Source organism: Haliotis rubra, unplaced genomic scaffold, assembly GCF_003918875.1.
Source record: "Haliotis rubra isolate DU_JTF1 unplaced genomic scaffold, ASM391887v1 Scf120, whole genome shotgun sequence".
Taxonomy (NCBI): domain Eukaryota; kingdom Metazoa; phylum Mollusca; class Gastropoda; order Lepetellida; family Haliotidae; genus Haliotis; species Haliotis rubra.
The window spans coordinates 228,637-255,032 of NW_025765115.1; the positions used below are offsets into that span (position 1 = coordinate 228,637).

At 39.2% G+C, this 26,396-nt stretch overlaps 1 protein-coding gene across 1 annotated transcript; it reads right to left on the minus strand.

The window, feature by feature from the left end:
* Nucleotides 1–552: 552 nt before the first annotated feature.
* On the minus strand, nucleotides 553–24,950 carry LOC124263252 (tumor necrosis factor alpha-induced protein 8-like). The gene is made up of 3 exons (XM_046697847.1): nucleotides 24,832–24,950; nucleotides 7,321–7,487; nucleotides 553–3,336 (listed from the first exon to the last, which is right to left on the minus strand). Coding segments are annotated over exons 2-3 (573 nt in total). The 5' UTR covers nucleotides 7,322–7,487; nucleotides 24,832–24,950; the 3' UTR covers nucleotides 553–2,764.
* Nucleotides 24,951–26,396: the final 1,446 nt, after the last annotated feature.

Here is a 26,396-nt window from a genome sequence, read left to right on the forward strand (position 1 = left end):
TCACTGATGCCAGGAAACAACATGACAAGCAGCCTTTGTGCAGTGGCACAGTTGCTTCATCACTGATGCCAGGAAACAACATGACAAGCAGCCTTTGTGCAGTGGCACAGTTGCTTCATCACTGATGCCAGGAAACAACATGGCAAGCAGCCTTTGTGCAGTGGCACAGCTGCTTCATCACTGATGCCAGGAAACAACATGGCAAGCACCCTTTGTGCAGTGGCACAGTTGCTTCATCACTGATGCCAGGAAACAACACAACATGGCACAGTTGCTTCATCAAGCAGGAAACAACATGGCAAGCAGCCCTTTGTGCAGTGGCACAGCTGCTTCATCACTGATGCCAGGAAACAACATGGCAAGCAGCCTTTGTGCAGTGGCACAGTTGCTTCATCACTGATGCCAGGAAACAACATGACAAGCAGCCTTTGTGCAGTGGCACAGTTGCTTCATCACTGATGCCAGGAAACAACATGCAGAAGCAAGCAGCCTTTGTGCAGTGGCACAGCTGCTTCATCACTGATGCCAGGAAACAAATGGCATGGCAAGCAGCCTTTGTGCAGTGGCACAGCTGCTTCATCACTGATGCCAGGAAACAACATGGCAAGCAGCCTTTGTGCAGTGGCACAGCTGCTTCATCACTGATGCCAGGAAACAACATGGCAAGCAGCCTTTGTGCAGTGGCACAGCTGCTTCATCACTGATGCCAGGAAACAACATGGCAAGCAGCCTTTGTGCAGTGGCACAGCTGCTTCATCACTGATGCCAGGAAACAACATGGCAAGCAGCCTTTGTGCAGTGGCACAGTTGCTTCATCACTGATGCCAGGAAACAACATGGCAAGCAGCCTTTGTGCAGGACAGTAAAAAGTGTTCATCACCAACTGGAAATGTACAAATGATGAGTACAGTTTTGAGGCATTGGCACATTGGTGTTGAAGCAGAACCTTACATACCTGCCTTGTTTGTTACAGGTGCTCTCTAGCTTATACTGAATGGCACATATTCCTAACCATAGTCCCAGAAAGTTAATGCTGACCCATATACATATGGAAATGAATGATATGTGTTGCATAGATATAAACCTCTATATGATCTTCAAGTCAGCTAAACTGTGTGGCATCAAGCTTGCACTGAGTACTACAAACACGCACTGTAGTTTTACTCTGCATGGCACGAAATACGCGAAATTATCACAGGGTGTGAAACTGGTTTCACTTGTGAAGTGTGTATAATGTGGAAATACATTATTGTTAACAAATGATGACAGTGGTTTTTATACATAGTTTCATTACAGCATGATTCTTCATTCTGCAGAGTCCTGTAGGATAATGTTCACAAAGGAAACAGTATCACACACTGATGAATGGACAATGCAAGTGACTCCAGTGCTAGGCACTGGCGAGCTGGGTTATATCTCTGAATTACGATTTGACAAGGGTACATTTCTGGAGTATGCCAAGCAACAACGCCTTTATCTAGAGTCTTGAAACGAGATGTGCATGGCTTACTGACCACACTGCTGACAGGGCCAGGACAGATCCCATCCTCAGACTCCTTCCCCTTAACTGCTGTAGAATTTCAATTTCTGGCCTTTACGTGGAATAAACACATAGCAGGAAAGATCAGACAGTACATTCTAACAAGCCTCAAAAAACAATAGAACATTGGGCTGCCTGCCCATACCAGACTTCCAAATTAGCTGCCGTAGTACCCTCTATGTTTTGCATCACAGCAACCTTTGGCTTGACTAGGGAAGACAGAGTAGATGACAGACATGACTACTGGCTGTTACACATGTCAAAAAAACCCTTGTGGTCCAATATTGTGATATACTTCAGTAATCAATGTGCCTGGTGAGTGTATTTGGAGCACCAACATTAATGATTCAAATTGCATGTCCCTCCCAGCAGAATGAAGAATTAGTTACATAGTTGGGATTCTTAATGAACAATGGACATGAAATCAACGAAAATCTTAGTAGCAGGAATCTGATTTCCATTTCATAGAAAAATACCATCCAAAAATATATATGGTCCCAATCTCTTGATGAAATAACCTGATTAGCTGTGACATACAGACATTAAATCGGTTTCCAGGACATAAAATAAAACCAGTTGTAGGTGTTTCAGCCTTATAAAGCACTAGATACCAAATTGACCTGTCAGCTATTCCAAGATTCTTGTTGTGGTTCTAGTAATTACTTATTTCTTCCAATGTAAGGCACAAACTGTTTTGATAAGTCACTGTTGAACACACTGGTAAAATATGCAATCTTCCTTTTTTAAATGTTTTGACAATATCCAAAACCAAAATGGAGCATATCAACTGTACACATGATTTTGTACAATATGTCAAGACACCAACTGTAAAATAGCTCGTTATGCCAAGGGAAGCAAGGATACTGCCAAACTGTGGGCAGCACAACAGAAGAAGGCCCAGTCAACAAAAGGGTAACACCAAATTTATGCATGAAAACAATAAGTGGTTGTTTCTACAACTCCTGGGAAGGTCAAGGTTACTCCTGGGAAGGTCAAGGTTGTAAAAGCAATTACTCCATTCTGTTGAAAATTATTTATGTAAGACTAAATATTGTTAAAAAGTGTGACCCAAAAGAACAGTAAAAAGGAGGGCTTATCTTTTAGTAAACTGAAAGACAAAGACTCCCTGCCCACTAATCTAAGTGACCTGTCCCTGAGAGAAGGCTGACCATGTAGAGTTGTATCCTTGCCCCCTTACTGCTCCTAAGTTCAGCCTGTGCAGGACTATAGGTTGCCATCATCCATCATCTTGTGCATGTCTTTAACTATGGCATCAAACGTCTCCGAGTATTTACTGTCTGACTGGAAAACAGCATTCAGTAGGTCAGGCTGAGCAAAGAAGTTAAACACAATGTCCACCCGAGTTTTGGACTTGTCAGTAAGATGCCGAGCTATGAGCTTTTGAAGCAAGGCTTTACACTCCTCCAATGTCTTGCACAGATAACTCACATCAAACGTGAAATCCACTTCATGGAAACTGATAACTGTCATGGCCAGTGAATGAAACTTGGTTTTGAAGCTTTCAACAACTTTCAGGTCTTCTGCGTTGAATTGATCATTACGAAACAAAATCCCAACTTTGACAACTGTTTTGATAATGTACTTCATTACTTTTTCAGCTTCTTTTTTTGTGCTGGCATAATCTTTGATAATTCTGTGTGTGTTGTCCAGCACTCGGCCCGTTGTTTCATCTATGAAGACCTTGGCAATGGACTTGCTGGACATTTTCCCAAGGAGGTTCTTCTGTACCCGCAGTCCCATTCCCCGGGAGTCAAACCCTGCCCCTGGCTCTGCCACTGAAACATCAGAGCACATCTCTCAGAACACAGAAGAAGATACATTGCTTTCAACATGCATTAACAACTAACAAGTCTATCCTTCAAACAGTTGTACATGTCTCAGAAACAGCTGCTTTGAGGTAGCATCGGCAAGAATGCATTAAACTTCTAAAAGAAGATTGAGTCATGAACTGATACTACATTATTAAGAGAGTTTTCCCCCAAATCATCATGAGTCTTGACACCTTCAATGCCCACCAAATGAAACTATTAAGGGGCAGTGGGTTAAGCTAATGGTTCAATTCCCCACATGGGTACTATGTGTGAATCCTATTTCTGGTGTCTCCCACCATGATATTGCTGGAGTATATTGCTAAAGAGGTGTAAATCTGAACTGACTTACTCACTCACTGAAACTATTTAGAGCATTCTTCTCCATATAACTCAGGCCTACCATACAAACGGTGAACAAATCATCAAAACTGAACTCATATACACCAAAACAGAACAAAAACCACCAAAACTGCAACAATATCCTCTAAAACCGAAACAATACATCTGTAATGGAAGACAAATCGTTTGAAATGGTAACAAAACTCGCATATCAGCTACAAGAGCGCGCGAGAACGGTCGCCGAGCGTACAAAACGGCATTCATAGCAACCAAACACGACAGTCATAGCATCCCGAAACGGCATACAAATCGTCAAAGACAGCGGCGAGGGGAGACGAATAGGCTTTGGTACATAATTGTTTTTCGTCACTATGAATCTAATTTTGAAAATTTGATATCGGGATGTAGCGCATAAACCCTCTCTTGTAGTAAGCTTCAAACCTATGTCCATACTTCTCAGTGTCAGGCTTGCAATTCTGCACAATGTGGTCCCTGGTTCGACCGAATAGGATTTCTTGTCAACAGTTTCTCTTCAATTTTGTAAATAAAGTATTCATAGCATCACATTCAACATTACTATATTTTAGTGATTTAAAAAGTTTACAAAAACTTTGTTCATTTTCTGTGAATTGAATCATTTTTAAAGTGTACGAGTGCAAACTCAATCCACTGATTAGGGCAGGGATTTCTGTTTCAAGTCCACAGGAGGCGACTTCTTGAGACTTACAACAACAAAGACGGACGCATGTTTGTACCTCAAGTTAAGCTTTATTTTTTGTTAAATGATGTAAAATGTTTGGGATTGCATGGAATACTTTGAAGTACATGGATAAGATAAAATTGCAGAATGATAAAATCTTCCTGACACAAAATTCACAGTTGAAATTATAAGCAAGTTCATGTTTCCTTCTCTGATGAGAACGCAATGTTACCCGATTTTTGAACTTCTCTCTTTATATGGCATACACTTAAACGTTGGAATTTTCGGAAGGTTCGGTATCACAGAGATATCTGAAAGAACTATATTCACTGAATGACTTCATAAAAGTAAGATGAAACTAGAAGATCTTCGTCTGAGAACATGAACATACGTGCAGTGTGAAGCGGTGGCATACAAACATACAAACTAAGAAGAATATGTCAGATGACGAGAGGACTGACACGTCTCTCTCAGGAATCTGTGAATACAAGTTTGAGAATTAAAAAAAAGGCAGTTTGGGAAGTCAAAGTAGATTATCACTTAGATATGCAATTCAGGGAGAATGAACAAAGTTTTTGTAAACTTTTTAAATCACTAAAATATAGTAATGTTGAATGTGATGCTATGAATACTTTATTTACAAAACTGAAGAGAAACTGTAGCACGGCATGTTGACAAGAAATCCTATTCGGTCGAACCAGGGACCACATTGTGCAGAATTGCAAGCCTGACACTGAGAAGTATGGACATAGGTTTGAAGCTTACAAGAGGGGGTTTATGCGCTACATCCCGATATCAAATTTTCAAGATTAGATTCATAGTGACGAAAAACAATTATGTACCAAAGCCTATTCGTCTCCCCTCGCCGCCATCTTTGACGATTTGTATGCCGTTTCGGGATGCTATGACTGCCGTGTTGGGATGCTATGAATGCTGTTTTGTACGCTCGGCGACCGTTCTCGCGCGCTCTTGTAGCTGATATGCGAGTTTTGTTTCCATTTCAAACGATTTGTCTTCCATTACAGATGTATTGTTTCGGTTTTAGAGGATATTGTTGCAGTTTTGGTGGTTTTTGTTCTGTTTTGGTGTATATGAGTTCAGTTTTGATGATTTGTTCACCGTTTGTATGGTAGGCCTGTTACTCAAAGTCACGAGACCATCCTGCCCACTGAACTAAATTAAGAGAGTTCTCCCCAAATTATTCAGTCATGACACCGTCAATGTCCTCTAGCGAGTAGTTGTAGTGAGGTCAGTTTTACGCCACACTCAGCAATGTCGACGGTCTGTAAATAATCAAGTCTGGACCAGACAATCCAGTGAGCAACAGCATGAGCATCATTCTACGCAAAGTCAGTGAGCCTGACCACCCGATCCCATTAGTCGCCTCTTATGACAAGCATGGGCTACTGAAGATCAAGTCTTACATTGCCCAGTAATCCAAATTACTCCGCGGGTTCTTCATCATATTATTGGATATGATGGAACCACAATGAGCATGGACTGAACATGTTAGGAGAATTCTTCCAGAAATTATCCATATGAATCATAAGTCAACAGTGAAATGGACGCTGGTTCTGCCACAAGGTACCTTCTGGCACCCCTCCCACTATCTACAGATGACAGTCCCCGCTTCTCTTAGATCACACTGTGTGCACACTTGACAACTGCAGATGTGAACTTCGCATGTGATCAGCGATTGATCTGCGGGCTACTGTTCTTTGAAACCAGTGCAAATGGTTGTTTTGATAAAGATAAGGGCCGGTGCTAACTATCACATAGTGAGTGTTGCTGGTAGTTGGTCAGATACAGTGATCTAAAGCAGTATTTGAAACATGTTGATATTTAACAAGCTGCACGTCCCATGGGTTTTTCTGGTGGTGTTCCATTTTTCTGTTTGCCAATGTTAGTTGTAGATAAATATAGAAAAATACAATATTTCTCGAACTGTAAGATGTCGTCAGTGTAAATTAGCCTGAATTTGTGATTTGGCATCAAAATTAGGACATTACAGTGGTACAGACTTAAGCTCTATTCCAAGTCACAAACATTTATAGCCTGATATTCATCAACAAAAGTGACCAACAAGGCTTTTCAATTAATGTCAGCACAGACAATACATTAACTACCTGGTTCATCAGGAGTGAGTGAGTTTAGGTTTATGCTGCTTTAAGCAATATTCCAGCAATTTCACAGTGGGGGACACCAGAAATGGGCTTCACTTAAAACACCCATGTAGGGAATTGATCCCAGGTCATCAGCGTGACAAGTGAATGCCTTAACCACTAGGCTACCCCACCACCCCCGGGTTCATCAAGACTCACGAGAATTAATTCATTGTATCAACTCACAGATCACTTACAGGTTGTCAAAATAAACGCAAATGTTTTCATATCCTAAACACATAGTATAATGTATCTAATGATAGGGCATGCCAGGGGTGGAAATAACTCATTGCCCGACGCCCCAGTCCAGTGTTTTTTTCTGTTGGGCAAGCAAATTTGTATATCACACTGAACCGGTGTCCAGTTGACTTTCCAATGTTAATTATGTTGTTTATTCAAAAAAATCAACAGGAAAATCATCCAGTATAGTGGAAAAATTATCAGGGCAAGTGATTTTACATGTGCCACTGTACCGAGTACACTAGCAACTTTAAAGTTATTTCCACCCCTGCATGCATTCTTGTCTAAAGCCAGTGTTTATACTGAAATGAGAATGTTGCATATTGTTATTGAGCAGGAAGATTTTTCAATATGTGCAATGTGGTAACATATCGACATGACCAACACCAATACTGGTCTCTTCACTTAATTCAGTTCATCGTCACTACATACTACAACCGTGCCATGTCTAAAGTGAAGAGATGTTGAGATGATTCAGCATCAGCCTGGCTGGCTCCCAGTACTTACTGTTGTGTGGCCTCTGTGTATATCGTCAGAGTGTCTGCAGCACCACAGGGTAGTGAGCTATCATGCGTGGAGTGCTAGATGTCGAGGTGGGCTGGGGGGTTCGAGCCACAGTGGCAGCCGCTGGGTCAGGATGCTTGAGTAGCTGCTGCTGCTGCTGCTGCACACACCTGGAACATGTCCACCACAGTTATAACTTTCAGGTACACACCTGGAACATGTCCACCATGGATACCACTTTTAGGCGCCACACACCTGGAATATGTCCACCACAGTTATAACTCTCAGGCACACACCTGCAACATGTCCACCACAGTCATAACTTTCAGGCACCACACATCTGCAACATTTTCACCACAATTATAACTCTCAGGCACACACCTGCAACATGTCCACCACAGTTATAACTCTCAGGCACACACCTGCAACATGTCCACCACAGTTATAACTTTCAGGCACACACCTAGAACATGTCCACCATGGATACCACTTTTAGGCGCCACACACCTGGAATATGTCCACCACAGTTATAACTCTCAGGCACACACCTGCAACATGTCCACCACAGTTATAACTTTCAGGTACACACCTGGAACATGTCCACCATGGATACCACTTTTAGGCGCCACACACCTGGAATATGTCCACCACAGTTATAACTCTCAGGCACACACCTGGAACATGTTCACCATAGTCATAACTCTCAGGCACCACACATCTGCAACATGTTCACCACAATTGTAACTCTCAGGCACACACCTGCAACATGTCCACCTAAGTTATAACTCTCAGGCAGAACACCTGGAACATGTCCACCATGTATATCACTTTCAGGTACACACCTTGAACATGTCCACCACATATAACATTCTTAAGAAGCACACACCTGGAATATGTCCACCACAGTTATAACTCTCAAGCACACACCTGGAATATGTCCACCACAGTTATAACTCTCAGGCACACACCTGGAATATGTCCACCACAGTTATAACTCTCAGGCACACACCTGGAATATGTCCACCACAGTCCTAACTCTCAGGCACCACACATCTGCAACATGTTCACCACAATTATAACTCTCAGGCACACACCTGCAACATGTCCACCTAAGTTATAACTCTCAGGCAGAACACCTGGAACATGTCCACCATGGATATCACTCTCAGGCACACACCTTGAACATGTCCACCACATATAACATTCTTAAGAAGCACACACCTGGAATATGTCCACCAGACCTAAATTCCTCAGGCAGCACACACATAGAGCACAACCATGCATGCCATGAAAATGGAAAGAACATACTTCTTAACATTTCCCAAATGGCTGTAGCCACCTTGTGGAAATCTTATCTCTGTGTGCGCAACATTTCATGAAGCAATACCTATTGGTTAAAGAGGTGTGATCAGGACAAAATATCACTGTGGATGGACAGACAAGCTGAAAATTACATACCCCAGGTATTATATACTCGAGGATGAAAAGTAGGGAGAAAAAAAAAAATGAATGCAACTTTTCACATGTAGTCACAATGAAGAACGCAGGTTTCAACAATTACAATGTGTCAACTTCACAGAACAGACAGGTTTCAACAATTACAATGTGTCAACTTCACAGAACAGACATGATCAGACATCTCATCCATAATGCATTCATAACAATAAAGATAAAAACATCCATTGGTGCAGGTGTTCTATAGGCAAGATATCAACTGTAGAATCCTTCCCCATGATGCTGGCATGTTTTACTAAACACTTTCTTATTACACTGTTTTACTACACTTACTTATTACTCTGTTTTCTGAAACAACACTTACTTATTACACTGTTTTACTAAAACTACTACTTACTTATTACACTGTTTTACTGTTATACTAAACACTTAAACACTTACTTTATTACACTGTTTTACAAAACACTTACTTATTACTCTGTTTTACAAAACACTGTTTTACTAAACACTTACTTATTACTCTGTTTTACTAAAACTTACTTATTACTTACTTATTACACTGTTTTACTTAAACACTATACTTATACTTATTACACTGTTTTACTAAACACTTACTTATTACACTACTAAACACTACTTATTTACTAAACACTTACTTATTACACTGTTATACTAAACACTTACTTATTACACTGTTTTACTAAACACTTACTTATTACACTGTTATACTAAACACTTACTTATTACACTGTTTTACAAAACACTTACTTATTACTCTGTTTTACAAAACACTTACTTATTACACTGTTTTACAACTGCTAAGAATTGTCCACTGCAACCCATTTTCTGTGAAATATTAGTCTGAAAGTTCAAAGTTTACAGGAATGAATGTGAATACCAGAAAACTACTTGTCATCTGTTGCATCAACAGCAGCTTATGTCCTCATTAACCAATATATCAACCTCACAAATAAGAAAAGAATAATTAAAACTGTACCTGTCATAAGACAAACAAACATGTTTGAAATAACACAATACTTTGAAATATAACACAAATTATTCCAATACACCTGTTGTCGCAATAGATAAATCATATGCGACAGTAAGTATCATCAGTGGGGCTGTGGACTAGCCATGTGGTTAAAGTATTTGCTTGTCATGCTGAAGACATGGGTTCGATTCCCCACATGGGTGCAATGTGTGAAGCCCATTTCTGGTGTCCCCTCATAGTGATATTGCTGGAATATTGCTAAAAGCAGCGTAAAACCACACTCACTCACTCAGTATCATCAGTCTAGCATGTGGTAAATGTTTTTAGGATATTTTTCATATTGTTACATTAGGGCATATTTAAAGTAGATAATAGTATCAAATTCCCAGAGACGTACTTGATGATGGTCCCTCTGATTAGGCAAACATCACTTGTCTGCCATCATGCTATAAACCTGTAATTTACACCACCTCCCTGTTGCAGGGACCCAGGCCAGCTGGTATTGATTAGCTGATGTATGTATGTCAACATGGCCCCATTCATGGGGGTGGGGGCTGGGGTGGGGAGATAGGTGATTTATGGCATATTCTGCCACTCCGTGTCAGGTCAATACGCAACACATTAAAGCAGTCAGAAGTAGGCTACTTTACAATATTAACAGAATTGTCTTATTAACACCACCATGTGCAGCTTCTCACTGGGAAAGCCAGAACTGAGTTTTACAAATGGTTTTTACTCACTTCCCAGCAGGATGTCTGGTTTTATATACATGGCAAACTGTGCCCAGCAAATTGTTCTACCTTGGACTGCTGGGTCTCCTGTGTCTTTGTTCCAGTTTCCCGACGTTATGCATATTTTTATTCCATATTGGGTAAAGCCAATGGAAAAAACTGTATCAGGGTCTTACTGACACAGAAATGTGTACCCAGTATGCTCAGAATGTCTGGAATCGTTGCAGAAACAGTGAAACAATACATGTTAAATCTCATGGACCATGGAAATTAATTATTGAGGGTCCTGTGGACATTAGTGTTTGGGGTTTGTTTTGTCAATCTTAAAATCTCAGGTATCTGGAAAATATTGCAAATAATATATTTTTAGGTAGGTACTACTTTAAGTGTTTACAAACAAGGCATCAGAGATCGAGAAGGAATTCACAAACAGGAATAAATGTCTGTTGACTGAACATAATGAAAAAATGTTTTGGTTGTAACATATTGTTTATTGTCACTCTTCAACTGACTAATTGCCTTGTGGCATATTATATAGATGTTACAGTTGATCAGATGTACAAAATCAAGATCTAATCAACATACAGAAGGTGACTTGTACACAGATTACAGGCTACAGAACGTTGACGTCGCAGGTTAAATACCAGTTGTACTAAACATGGTTGAATCCTACAGACAGTGTAATATTGGAGACAATAAATCAATACATGTACAAACACTATGTACCTTAGTTAATCTGGCATCTAAACTAATATATCAAGTCCTTATCATTGTCAAAACTCGTAAGACTTTCAAAACGTACAAACTGAAAAGTGAAAGTTGTCAGAAGTTGTTCTGGGTGAAACTCGGACTAACCCCAGCACTGTCAGGATAAACATGATTCCCACCCCATGAATTGAGATACTTGTGTGTACAGATATCTCTAACATCAGTTTATTTAGCTTATGAATCATTTCATGCAAACAGGCTTCCAACACGGAAAGGGGAGATTATTTCAGGGGAAGATTCAAGGCGTACATGCAGACACTCTTGTTCTCACCCAGTTCATATAAAGAGCAATTTGTTCGAGTTTCGAAATCTTCACAGAGGCCACATGGAGAGATTGGAATGGTAAATACTGGCATCAGTGTGCCATGTTGATAGATGGTCCAGTTCCTGGAGGCTGGTGGCAGCCTTGGTTCATACCTTCATTTAAACTCTACAGGCTTCACTACCAGGTTTCAGGAGATATCCTCAGGACTCAAGACTTCTACAGATAGCACCAGAAAACACTGCCGCCAATATATCTTCATTAAATAAATACACTAACAAGTTAGTCATACGTTAGTTCTATGTGGAGTCTATGAAACCTAAACTAATCTAGATTAAAGAAGATAGTCCCACAGCACTGTACTTACTTTGAAATTGTCCTCAACATTTTTCTAATATTAATCAAGAGTGCCCTTTACCACTGTTGCTCACTCCACTGCTTTCCCATATTTACAGAGTAAATAATGAGGCCAAAAGTATTACCAACTATAAAAGCAGTACCTCCATGTGTACAATATCTACAAATCTGCAAGAATGAATGTACTGTTCTAGAACATTGATGCAATGCACAACAATTACATTTAGTTTACATCAAATTCCAGCTGTTCACTTAATGCCATATAATTTGTTCAGCTGTTTCACAAAACACGGGAAAATCCCTTTGATTTGGACCAAATAACATGTCATCATACTCAGATGATAATGAGAAACATACATGCCACAGTTCAGATTCTTCAGCAGCTTCCTCAGTCAGGTAATTCCACAGAAGATGTGTAGAATGTCAAGGTGCTTTTACCGACCTGAACAGCATTACATAACAGGCAAGCACTGGCCATTACAAAGGTTTATCAAAGAAGCTACAACAGTGGTAATTTGGAAAATCAGCTTTGAACCTCTTGAACAAATTGAGATGTCATCATTGATAGGAATAAGGAGGTGAGTTTCAGCTTTATCAGTCAAGTTGATTCTGTGATGATGTTTACTGTTCACAGATCACAGATAACAAAGGAATATGGCCCATGGTCCAAAGTACTGGGTTCAAATCTTTGTCAAACTTTAAAACACATCTGAAAAAACACAGAACATATATTGTGTGTCTACCAGCTGTACATGTACCAAGCTACATTACATTCTAAACATTCACAGAATTTAGTGGTAAAAAAATAACCTTTTCAACATGGCCAACATGACAGCCATACAAATGCATTCAGACAAACTAAATTTCATTACATTCTCAAAAATGGCTGATCAATGGCCAAATGAAGCACCACTTTTCAGTTAGGTCTTTGTACAAGGGAAAACTCAATATCTCAATTTAAACTCCCATGTTGGTTAGCTCAATCATTATTTACATATTTATCAAATTAATGACATTTGAAAGAAAAAATATCTGAGACTATATGTATGTCTGGTGACAGAAATGTTTCTAAAAATTTTCTGAATCAAATATTGGTTGAAGTTAAACAAGTATTTCCAAAAATGTTCATAAACTGTAAAGGGGTTAAAACATCACAATCCTTCCATGAAATAAACAGAAAATATTCATTATATTATTGGTGTTTAGTGATTTTGATCAACATTGAAGAACCGTTTAGTATTTACTATTAATCTGTTTTATTTCTTTTTGGCAAACTTGGGTTTTACCATGTCAACAACTAGCAAGCACAGTTACATCCCATGTGTTTGCATCTAATTTCACATTAACTTGATACCAAGACATTTCAAAGTGTCACAAAATTTCAAAAATGTTTTTTTGCCATCTATTCACTGATAACAGAGAATACCCAAACTGTTCCATGATTACACAGATTTATCATTATCAATATACAGATGTTTTCATGAACTGTCCTTTCAAAATACACACAACTGTTTCTGTTTTCCTCATCGAGATGCTGACAAGTGATGATTGTTTGTTGTGTGTCCACTGTGTTTAGCACAGATAAATAAACTGACAACTGTCCATCTGTATCATTAAGCAATACCAACGCAGACTTGTAAATGTGTCACTTAGATCCCGACGCAGATGCCCTTACGTGCTACAATCACAGCTGTTCTGACAAAGGCAAGGATATTTCTGCACACACGTTAACATCTTCAGTCTGTGCAACATTGAACAGTGACACACTCATAACTGTTCGACATGTACTCCTAATGGATGAGCCAGCTCATGAAACTACTTGTGAAAGGAGCAGAAATACTGAATCATTTCAAATTTCCCTTTCATCACATCAAACCAATCAACCAGCCAAAGATAAAATGTGAACCTGGCTGGATGCCAAACATCTATGATTACTGTCTTAGCTGGAACATTCTTCCAAATAATACCACAGGAAGTGAACTGACAAACATAAACCTGGACAGAACACATCACAAGCGTGTAAAGATCAAAGAAATATAGATGTAACAATATGAACAGCTTTTTATACTATACTACCATCTTGCCCAGATTAGTGCATAATCAGATCATATTTTTAGACATTAACACCAGCAAGCACATTCTGAAATGGGAGCACAATCTCACAAGTACCCTTGTAAACAGAACAAGAATGGAAAACCATGCATTATATACCCTTTCGCACACGCAAACAGTACATTGGTTTCAACACAGCATCATTCACAGAATACTATCCACAAACGACCTCCTACATAAAATGAAATATACGGACAATAATAAATGTCTTATGCAAAACTGACACTGAATTAACAACACACATCTTATACGAATGAACAAAAGTCAGCCATATCTGGAGAGAACTAGAAGAGTGGATCGAGGAGAAAACAGGAATAAAACTAGATTTTACATATCCTATTTGGCTATTTTGAAAAGTGAAATGGTGTAGTAAATCTAATCATAAATACAACTAAACTCAACATTTTTAAATGTAAACTCTCAAAACGACCACCAAATTTCCAATATATCAAAAGAGCTATAACCAATACACATCATATAGACAGATATATCTCGTCCTTAACTTGTGACTACACCAAAATCATGAATATTGCCTATTTACCTGAATAATACATCTGCTGTAAAAGCCATAACTATCAGCTACTGAATTGTCATACCCATTTTGATTAGATACTATGTGTATTGAACTATGAACTATCCATTTATTGTAAAACATGTATTGGTGAAAAGAAGAAAAGGTATAAAAACCTATTTTAGTTGTGTTTGATTTAACGCCAACAGATGTCAAAAGCTTAATGAACCATTGGTGGTCTTGTCCTTACGACAGATAGAACCTTGACCCCTGACCTCAGCGACCTACAGGAAGTCATCCATGACATGTACATGGTGTGAGACTGATTCACTGAGTGTGCAAGTGATGTTCCTCCTCCTCCCCTCATCTACACGTGTTCTGACAAGTTAATCAGCTCAGGGTTCCACTGATTAGGAAGCTGGGCTATCCATGTCTTTGATCCCTTGATCCACGGTTGTGCCTGTCCCAGAAACTACCTCGGGTTGTCCTCACACAACATCTGGAAACACTTAGTAGTTACTAGTATTTCCACAACCAGCTCCAGTTACTGTATAAACAGTTTACTTCTTACAGAAGGCTCAGTAGATGAAAAGAAGACATTAAACAATCATGACAATTACTTACACAAATTAACACATTTACTTACATGATGCAACCATGTTTGTTATGTTGTAAGATAATAACTTGAAAAATGATACAACATCTTCACCAGCTCTAATCATAAAAAGTGGCTGACATAGAGCGTTACAATATTTGTGTGGTTCTGATAAATGGTTGTGATTTCCTAAATGATATACGCAAATTCAGAAAAAGACGAAAGTGAAAGTATGTGACCTAAATTTCAAGCTGTCTACAACATGTAGAAAACTGACTATTTCAATTAGACCGTCAACAAAATTATTAACAATCCATGTTAATAGTGACCTGTTACTATTCCAAAAGTTGAGTCAGGGCAAGTTAACCAGTTGGTTGAAGAAGGATCCAGGATCCACGCCCTGCCACAACAAACTTGCAGCAGTCAGGGGCAACTACATGCTGCAGTTAGGACAACTGCTCAAAACAAACCACATTTCATGACACAATCAGGGCAATATGCAAATTACCTCCCAAGCTGTTCAGTTAATAATCCCCAAGTCACTACATTACACAATGAACAGCTTCATACATGTGTATGCATACTTACACCGAGACAATCAGAAGTTGGTAACTGACTTCATCTTAAAGACCCAGTCACCCCTTCCTTGTTTGCTTGCTAGGCCCCCTGGCACTGTGAAGGGAGGAGAGCTTGTGTTGACAGCATCGTCCACAGCGTTCATGCACACATGTTATGGAAAACAGCTGGCAAGAACGCCTCAGGGCCTCCAACAGTTGTCACATTACAAATGTTTTTACTGGTTCAAAATGTACATTTACAGCATGTCATGAGTAGGATTTATAAGAAGACTAATTGTCCTTATAATCCAATTTTTCATTCTACTGCCTGTACAGATTCATGGATATCCTATACATTGAAGTTGGTGTCCTGTATACACCAGTTGTGAATGGATGCAAGTAACTTCCAAAGTCACATATAGAATGCAAAAGAGATGTCTGTTTAAATAATTCCACACATTGGTAACTGCCTTGTACCACCCTGAGCATCCACTGGACACAAGACACAGGCCCACAAATATCAACATACGACTATTGTTATTTAAACCTTTGATGAGTGAGTGAGTATGGTTTTACGCCGTTTTTAGCAATATGACAGCAATATGACGGCAAGGGACACCAGAAATGGGCTTCACACTAAACCTTTGATGAGTTATACTGATATATAAGTCTCAAAGCATGGACAAATACTTGGTAGGCTGTACATGAACTGTTAGAGCAACTCTAGATCTGTGTAAACCAGTCCACCACAGAGATAGATATGTTGCAGCACTTACAAGTGGCAATGAGCGTCTGGGAATAAATATTCTTTTGACCAAATCATGGCCTCATTCAAACTTTCCAACTGTCTATATGAACAATGTGCTCTATGTGCAGTCATATTTGGTGTGTAAATACAGTTTCCCTCCCATGTTTGAGTTGTCATTACAATGGCTGACCATGTCAAAGGGAGTTTCCTAGTATTCACTGTGATGCCATTGGCTCCTGAAGTCTGGGACAGCAGGAAACAAAGTGTTATCTACTTCCTAAACCTCATATATCCTGGTCCGTTACAAAAATGATCAGCCATGTAGGTATAATACCTGTGCATTTCCCCATGCAGTCTGACCATACTGTGAGTGTTCAGACACTACTTGAATTACTCCCCCTTGAAGCACATGGAAACACAAGGAAGTAATATGTGTACCAGTTGATCCTGGTTACATGAATTTTAAATCCAGTATGTAACACATAATCCATTTGTGTTCACAGATTCAGGTCACAAAGTCTACTGCTAACCTGTGAACATAATCAGCTGCAGTTGACAACCAGATCAATCTGATCTCCAGCACTGCTAAATAGATATATTATCCTCTCAAGGATGAAAAAGTCCTATGAAAACAGAAAAAGTCTGTTTAGGTGAACACGCTGGACCCTCCCATAACAACTGTTTCACATCTCACAGCGGAAAGCTACTAGACTTGCCCAAGACTCAAGTTTCCCATGAAAAGATCTGTCTTTCATTCATTCACGTCCACATTCATAGATCCACTACAATATGGATTCCGATATCAACAAACTAGACACCATTATCTCTCATACAGACCCCAGATGATATGATAAAACATTCACACCCATTTTATTTACATCCCCTTCTCAGTTCCAGCAATGGTCATCTTTCTCAGTTCTAGCTGAAATTAAGTGACTTAATGGTTCCCTTGTGGAATAACATGAAACTCTTTCTCTGGGATCCATATCTCAATAAACGGTTCATTTTCACATAATTTTGTAAGCCCTCGGCATAATAACATCGTCTATCAAGTTAAGGAGCTAAATAGTACATAAACATAGTATATAAACACAAGGAAGCATGTGCCCTTCAAGAATGGTCATTTTATTATTTTTCTGAAATAAAATACACAAATATACCAATTAGCATGGTCACAATTTGTGACAATAACAAAAACAACTTTTAACTTTAGCATTTAAAGGAGTGTGTGCTGTTTGTTTTACAAAACGTCATACTGATACAGAAACAGCAGGCTGACAGAATCATTACCTATTTAACAGACAAAAAAGTCCTAAATAGGTTTTAAAAGAGCTGGAAAATAGAGAAAAACATTTCCTGTTTTGCTACTTCAAAGAATCCCCTTACTTCATATGTGGCCTACAGGTATAAATTGTTCCAAAAATGTTGTTTTTCATCATTTGGGACATTTTGTATCATTTGACTCATAAACCAAGTACTTCCACATGTTCCTTCCTTAGTGTCATTGTTTATCAGCAACTTGCACGGAAACCTCTACGGGACTGAAACCAGTCTAGTTCCACTTAGCAGCTCTTATGGAAAGTAAGTGCATTCAAGACCAGGGAGGGAGGTCCTCGAGTGGGGTTGGTTGGTTCAGGCATGTTCAGATTTCATTTAATGTCTCTCACTCTCACCTTTTTCTTTCAAAACCCAAAACAGAACCATCTCATTATATATATGTAAAACTTATCAATCACGATATTGTACTCATTACTACAAGTGCTTGGGAAGTGGATTTTGTAGATCTGTATCAGGTCATAGATTTCATCACAAGAGAGCCCTGGGCATATCTCGTAACTATAATACTGAACAGCCATGACTTACAGGACATGTCAGTATCATACATTACATGAATACATGGCTTTGTACTGCGCTACATGGGAGAGAAGGCTGGTCAAAAGTCCCTCTAAACAATCATATCTGTGCAAGAAAACTAATGATTGATATCATGACCAACATTTCATTCATGAATGTCATGTTCAGGTGATCTAACAAATATTGTCATTTCCCATGTAAATGGCCTGCTTATTCAAACAAATAATTAATGTTAATTTCAACAACTGTCACCAGACCCCATGGACTACCAACACTCAGAGATCACACTTTAAACCATCTTTTCCCCCAATTTCAACCATAAACCTAGCCTTGACAGCCTTTCAATTCACACTGGACGTGTTACAAAAGAATGTAATTATTGTTTTGCTTTCCAATATCATTTCAGAATAAATTTTAGAAGACAACAATACAACGTTGCTGAATGGAAAGTTGATATTGTAGTTGAGAATCAAATCACTTTGTGCGATGAACAGTATGACATATCTTAACATTTTCTTCAATTTTCCCAAGCTAACGTTGTTCCAATAAATCCTGGGCTAGCATGTTGATGTGTAACAGATGCCTGCAGCACTATTGCAGGTATTCCTGTGACTAAGTGAAACATTACAGAGCATGTTATGCTAATTGAGACATTGCAGACTCAGCGAGTACAAATGGGCACACAGATTAGCGAGCGACAACTTGGCCCTGGAACTATCCGTCAGCTGCAATCCATCAGTATCTACATGATCTCGCCAAACTCTTGGGTTGATCATTTCCACTAATTTCTCTCATCTTACAAAACCCTTCAGACTACCCTAACATGGAACTGCCAAAATGACGATAAGTTTTCAAAAACGTCTTGATGAACCACATTTTCCTTATAACTGGAACCATTAGGAAAGTCCCAAAAAAAATTGGTTCCATTAAGACAATAACATCTATACACATGAACATACACATGCGAGTTGAAAAAAACACACAATTTACCAGTTGTAAAATTTTAAACATGAGTGTTTTACATGAACATCTTGACCTCACCCTTGAATTCATGAAGCAAGCTTATCAAGAACAGCTGAGGGTGATCCTGCATGATACTATCTAAATAATACTGTCAAAATAAATACTATGAACAGATTTAACATTCTACAAAATCTATAATTGTGTATTGTTCAACTGTACATCTTCCCTTCATGGACAAAATAATCAGTGACTAACAAAATCCCCAGCCAAACAAACGGAAGTCAATCCTGTCTGTCATGGTCTGTCCTCATGGAACTACAAAAAAACAACACTTTGGACGCTCCTTAGAATGGCATTTAGAGATTGGCAGGATCAACAAAGTCATGTTCTTGCTAGATAAAAACTTGTTTATTAGAATTTCACACACACACAGTATATATATGGTTCTGGTTAATTCACATATATATATACTGTGTGTGTGTGAAATTCTAATAAACAACATGGTATATATATACTGGACAAAAATAGTTAGGGATACATGTAAATTTTGACCGACTGACTGACTGAGTTCTGTTTTACGCCGCTTTCAGCAACATTCCAGCAATATCACGGCGGGGGACACCAGAAATGTGTAAATTTTGAAATTATGAATAATGATGTATTTATTCATTGACACATTGATCAAATATCCAGAGGCCCAGATAAGCTGCGTATCCGGGTAAAATATGCATAGAAAATTTCCAATTACGCATTGAAAAATAATTGTTGCGTACCAATTGCGCATTTAAAATGTTAGATACGCAAAAAGTTTAAAACAAATGCGTACAGTATATATTTATAAAAATCACTTGCGTAATGAAAAAGACATCGATTGCTATCAAGTTGTATTGTTAGTATAGGACAAGTGTTGTACTGTCAGTGTAGGATGAGTGATTTTTTATGAAATCATTTCCATTATATTTAACTTAGTATTGATTAGGTATGACATAAGGCAGAACATACCTGCTTAGTAAACTTACTCAATGACATAATACTTAGGTGAGTAAAATGACTGAAATACGCACATATTTGAAAGCAGTGGGTAACGGAAAATGAAATACCCACTCAACATTCATAATACCCACTCCCAAAAAATACAGTGGGTACAGTACCCACATGAGCTAAATCTTATCTGGAGCTCTGAATATCAATCATAAAAATACCAATATCCCTAATTATTTTGTCCAGTATATATACACACACATATACATACATATATAAAACCTTGTTTTCTACCTGAATCATACTTGCTTGACAACGATACAAGAATCTGTGTCGAAACGTTGTCATCTGAATAAAGAAGTTGTTCACCCATAAAGTTGTCCTCATCTATCTCAGTACATACATGTGACACCATGCTTACTGGCCACGGGAGAGGGGCACTCAAAGTTGTCATAACTTGTGCACAATCCTTTTCATGAGTGAGTGAGTGAGTATGGTTTTACGCCGCTTTTAGCAATATTCCAGCAATATCACGGCGGGGGACACCAGAAATGGGCTTCACACATTGTACCCATGTGGGGATTCGAACCTGGGTCTTCGGCGTGACGAGCGGACGCTTTAACCACTAGGCTACCCCACCACCCCCCCTTTTCATGAGAATGAAATACATGTGTATGTTCAAATCGAAACTAATAATGAATTATCCTTGCATTGAGATCCTAATTAATGGCCACCCAAACAACACAAGCATGCAGTATAGGCCTCCATGTCTATATGATTTATGCCAATGATGTTTCATAGTGTCATAAAGACAAAGCTTTGCTGGTTTGTTCTCTGGTCACATGAAGTCACCCAAGCAAGGGAGATAACCATGCTTAGTAAGTCATCAGGGATGTGAATTAACCAGAACCATTTACTGGACTGATCAGCGATAACATAGACTGGAAAGTACACTCATTCAAATTGGCTGGCCCTAGGGTGCAGAATAGCATTCATGTTACACAATCAGCCCAGGCTTGCATGCAAGTAGCAATTAACATTGCTGTAGAGTTGCTTTGTGGTCAACAATATCTCAGTCACATCATGAAGGTGACACCAAGAATGGGGGTCACCTATTGTACCAAGTAGGAAAACAAAAACTAAATCTTCAATGTGATATGTTCACAAGGCTACCAAGGATTTAAAGTAGTAGTGGTATGCTGTCTCAGTAAAATTACATTGATCATCTCGATATCAGATTAGATGCTATTTCAAAGAGAACATTCATGAACAAATTCATTTCCAATGTACAGCTTCCACAAACAGCATGTTCCAAAACCATTTTGAAACACTACAGAAACAATGGGCTCTTTACATGTTGAGAAACAGCACTAAACATGACTCACGCTTCTACCCCATTTACTGGGCCTATGCACCCAGAACAGCCTGAGTTCAGCCAGTACACAACACTACAACCAGCTGGGGCTGCATATTCCAACCACCTCTAGTGTACATGGGAATCTAGTTATCAGTAACTGAGAATAATGGCTGTTTAGGAGAAATTATCAAGTGACATACTTAAAAGTCAGGCTGTTAACTAGGTCATCTCCTGAGACAGGAAATTCATCAGGAAGCTGGAAGATCTCTGTGTACAAACATGCTGTGAAAACATGATATAATTAGCCGCTGTATCTGATGCTAGTGTCAATTTAATAAGGTATCCTGATGTTTTCAGTGGAACAAAGCTGGGACGTGTGTACAGACACTGTCTGTATCTGTGACAAGGTATCTTGATGTTTTCAGTGGAGCAAAGCTGGGATGTGTGTACACATACTGTGTGTGTATCTGTGACAAGGTATCTTGATGTTTTCAGTGGAGCAAAGCTAGGATGTGTGTACACATACTGTGTGTGTATCTGTGACAAGGTATCCTGATGTTTTCAGTGGAGCAAAGCTAGGATGTGTGTACACATACCGTGTGTGTATCTGTGACATGGTATCCTGATGGTTTCAGTGGAGCAAAGCTGGGACGTGTACAGATACTGCGTGTGTATCTGTGAGTAAGTGAGTTTGATTTTACACAGCTTTTGGCAATATTCCAGCAATATCACGGTGGGGGACACCAGAAATGGCCTTCACACATTGTACCCATGTGGGGGATCGAACCCTGTTCTTCAGCATGATGAGCGAACGCTTTAACCACTAGGCTACCCCAGCGCCCCTTGTACCCGTGACAAGGTATCCTGATGTATTCAGTGCAGCAAAGCTGGGACGTGTGTACACATTCTGGATGTGTATCCGGAATTATGTCTTGTGGAATGACACATTTGTCTCGTCATTCACTCACAAAAAGATAATATTCAAGTAACTAATATTTGTTAATATGTTTGTGTCTGGCCAGGCCTTCGTGAAATAAAAGACATGTTCTCCAGTTAAGTGCCACCTTTCTACAAATTCCAAAACAGGAGGTTTCTTATCAGTATCTGATCACTTCAAGGTATTGATCACTGACTAAATAGCTGGGTCTCTCTGAGCCATTAGAAACAGCTATTAACATTCCAGTTTCACTGTACAGTGATTCAAGCTGCCAAAGGCCTGGTTATATTTACCCTGAAAAAACATCTATGATTCAAAATTTCTGACACAATAAACCTCATTTAGCCATGTCATACGTGGCCATATCAGCATATAGGTTAAGGCACACTTCAGTTAACAAGTCACATTATGAAATCCTGGAAAATGTTCCTGCCTAAAGCTCACATCAAGGATAAGGAGTCTCTGTTTTACCTACAGATATTCCATGTGAAATAGTAACAGTTTATCAACCTGTCATGAAATTACTGTTTGTAAAACAATATCAAAGTTCATGTAAAGTTTCTTTCTGACAATTCACATCAGCATAAACACACTGAATGAGTGAGTAAGCAAGTTTAGTTTAAAGACATGTTCCAGCAATATCACGGCAAGGGACACCAGAAATGGGCTTCACACATTGTACCCATGTGAGGAATCGAACCTGGGTCTTCAGCATGATGAGGGATCGCTTTAAACACTAGGCTACCCCACCGCCCCCACACCGAATGAAGCTGTCCATATGTACAGCAGGCACTGAACCTTGCAGTCATGTATATAATGTCATTATCTTGTGTACTCACGGATGCTCAGCAGACACAATTAACACACTTTACTACACTCTTTGATGCCACAGTGAAGTAGCTCAAATACTCATTAACTGCTATCAGGCTTGATAGTGTAGGCAATATAATTACTTTCCCTCAAAACTAAATTAACTGATTTTACAAATATGTAGTTTCCCCCCTTTTTACACAGCTTTCCAAATAGCAATCCATGTTTATGAAACTGATCCAGTACAGACGAGGGAGTGCCCTGGAAGATATGTACAGTGACTACTTTCTTGTCATACATAATATGGTTTTAAATTTGGTCTATTTGAGTTGTACCACTTTATTCACAAGATTTTGATGTTCCATTATTTATTGTAAATAAACATGGTCACTCTTTGAAAAGGAAACAATCAACAAAACACTTATAATCATTCTAATATTTTCCTCATTGTCAAGAATCAAACAATTAATATATTTATTTGTTGAAAGCTAACCATGCCCAACAGCTCTTGAAAATAATTAACACCCAAGGAGGAAAGGCTATATATAGTGTACAACAAATTTCCATCCATTAATACTTGCATGACAGATTTCCTTAACTTGAGCACTTATCAAAGTTGTGTTAAATCTTTCCGTTTCATAGACATCGAAGAAGGCATCTTGTTTTACTTTGTACATGTGGTCTCTCTTAATATATTCCCTTAAAAATTTGAGTCATCATTTGGGTGTAAGGGCAGCTATTCATTGGACCAGTACACTGTAACTGACATACACAATAAGTAATGTACACGTAGCATCTACAGAACACAGTAAGCATATTATCATTATTATATCAACACATTGCATTTCTGTTCATGTAAGTAATTCTATCTGCTCTAGATAATCTGTAGAGCCATCTCACTGTTATGAGTGAGTTTTGGGGGATGGAGGCCATTTCAAATAATTTTCCTGATCAGGTCTAATTATACTTGTGTAATATATCACTCTGACTTATTGACCTCACCAGGGATGTTTTGTGACAACAGAGTCACTGAACCGATATAAATTACATTGTTGAGGTTAACTCAACATCTGATACATATCGCTGACCTAATGATATCGTTATCAAAGAGCCAGTCAATATTCACATTGTAACACAATCGATACAAATACCCACATGTTGTCTACAGCCTGAAGGTGGGAGTGATCGTCACACACCATTTAACATGGGATAAAGTTCAATAACGCTCGAGTAGGCTGTGCTAAAGAAGTCCGTAATAAACTTACATCCGGAAATAAAGAAACATTTAACGACATAGCGCAAATGGTATTTCCTTACAGAAACAGCGTGAAGTAATTGTACAAATGCTTGCCATTCAAGTTGTAAGATTGTCGCTGACAGAAATATCGGCGACAGACCACAGCCTTCCGTGGCCACTATCAAACTCACTCGTAGTCGTACACGTCCCACGATTGACATTCCCGCTTTCACATTCCAAATACACTGCTAGAATGTCGCTACAAGATAGACAGCGCTTTATACTTACTTCTTGTGTCATGAATAATCCAAGATCTGTAGGAAAGTTATCTTAACTTCTGATGTGGTTGTGTCACCAACTCGCTTAAACTCTTGGCGAAGTTTCCGCAGTTCGAAGTTAGCAGGAGGTGACGTCACACGGACGAGTTCATTGTAGGTCAGGGGGTAACCATTGCAGCTTCATAGCGCATGGATTTGTATGGTTGATTTCACGCAGATGAGATGCACATTAAAATGTCTGCTTCCTGGATAAAGATGTAACATTTTAATCCATAACAATAATAACTCATTGCCGCAATGAACGAGAAACTATGGGGTTCTATAACTGGTATGTTTCAACTACTACTGGTCCATATATTGGAATACAACAACGCTCGATTGCTCACTACATCCCAGGTCTCGAATATTGTTAGGGGCGGTTAAAGCGTTCGCTCGTCACGCCGAAGACCAGGGTTCGATTCCCCACATGGGTGCAATGTGTGAAGCCCATTTCTGGTGTCCCCTGTCGTGAGATTGTTGGAATATTGCTAAAAAAGCGACGTAAACCCCAACTCACTCACTCATTTAAGAGTGAGTTAGTAAGTGAGTTTAGTTTTACGCCGCACTCAGCAGTATTCCATCTATATGGCGGCGGTCTGTAAATAATCTAGTCTGAACCAGACAATCCAGGGATCAACAGCATGAACATCGATCTACCTAACTGGGATACGATGACATGTTTCAACCCAGTCAGCGAGGCTGACCACCCGATCCCGTTAGTCGCCTTTTACGACAAGCATGGGTTACTGAAGATCAATTCTAACCCGGACCTTCACGGGTCACTCATTTAAGGACGTACTGATACTCGAATGTACTGGGGCTCATATTTCAACGTCCACAGGGCAGATTAGGGGACAGAAATGGCGAACAATCATCGCATTCTCATTAACAAATCACCAAAACAGACTCTCAGTAATGTCGCATCCTTCTGTCCGTCTAAGCGCAGATGAGAACACCGGCGACACTCTCTGAAACTCCCCATGAACACCTCTAATTGCCCAACATGTAAATCGATGGAAACGCCTAATAAACATCCAATTCTCCAAGAAGGAATGTGACCATCTTACTGAGTGCTAATTAACTTTACGTCGAGACAATAAATCATTACCAGCCTTGAAATGAGCAAGCACGATCATTCAGAGATGTCCTTCGTTGACACCAGAACACGCCGACATTTTGCATATTGTGTCCGTAATGAGCAGAACAACGTTAAAACATTTCTGCCACAGCACAAGTTTAAACATTATAACATTATACTTAAAGGAGAATACGAGTGAATTGCAATAATTTGCTGGGTGAAAGATAAAGTCATCAGAAACATATTCCCAAATTTTCAATTAAAAATTATGTATAATTATGTTTTAATCGCGAAAACAGTTTCTGTAAATCTCAGCTTCGGCCATTATGCATATTTCGCTGGAACCCACGTGACCGTGACGTCAAATGTGCCTGGAGTCCGCCATATTCCCAAAGACCAAGCGCTACAGTAGTACAAATCGTGTTGTTTCTGTCGTTTTTGTAAATGGTACGATGGTG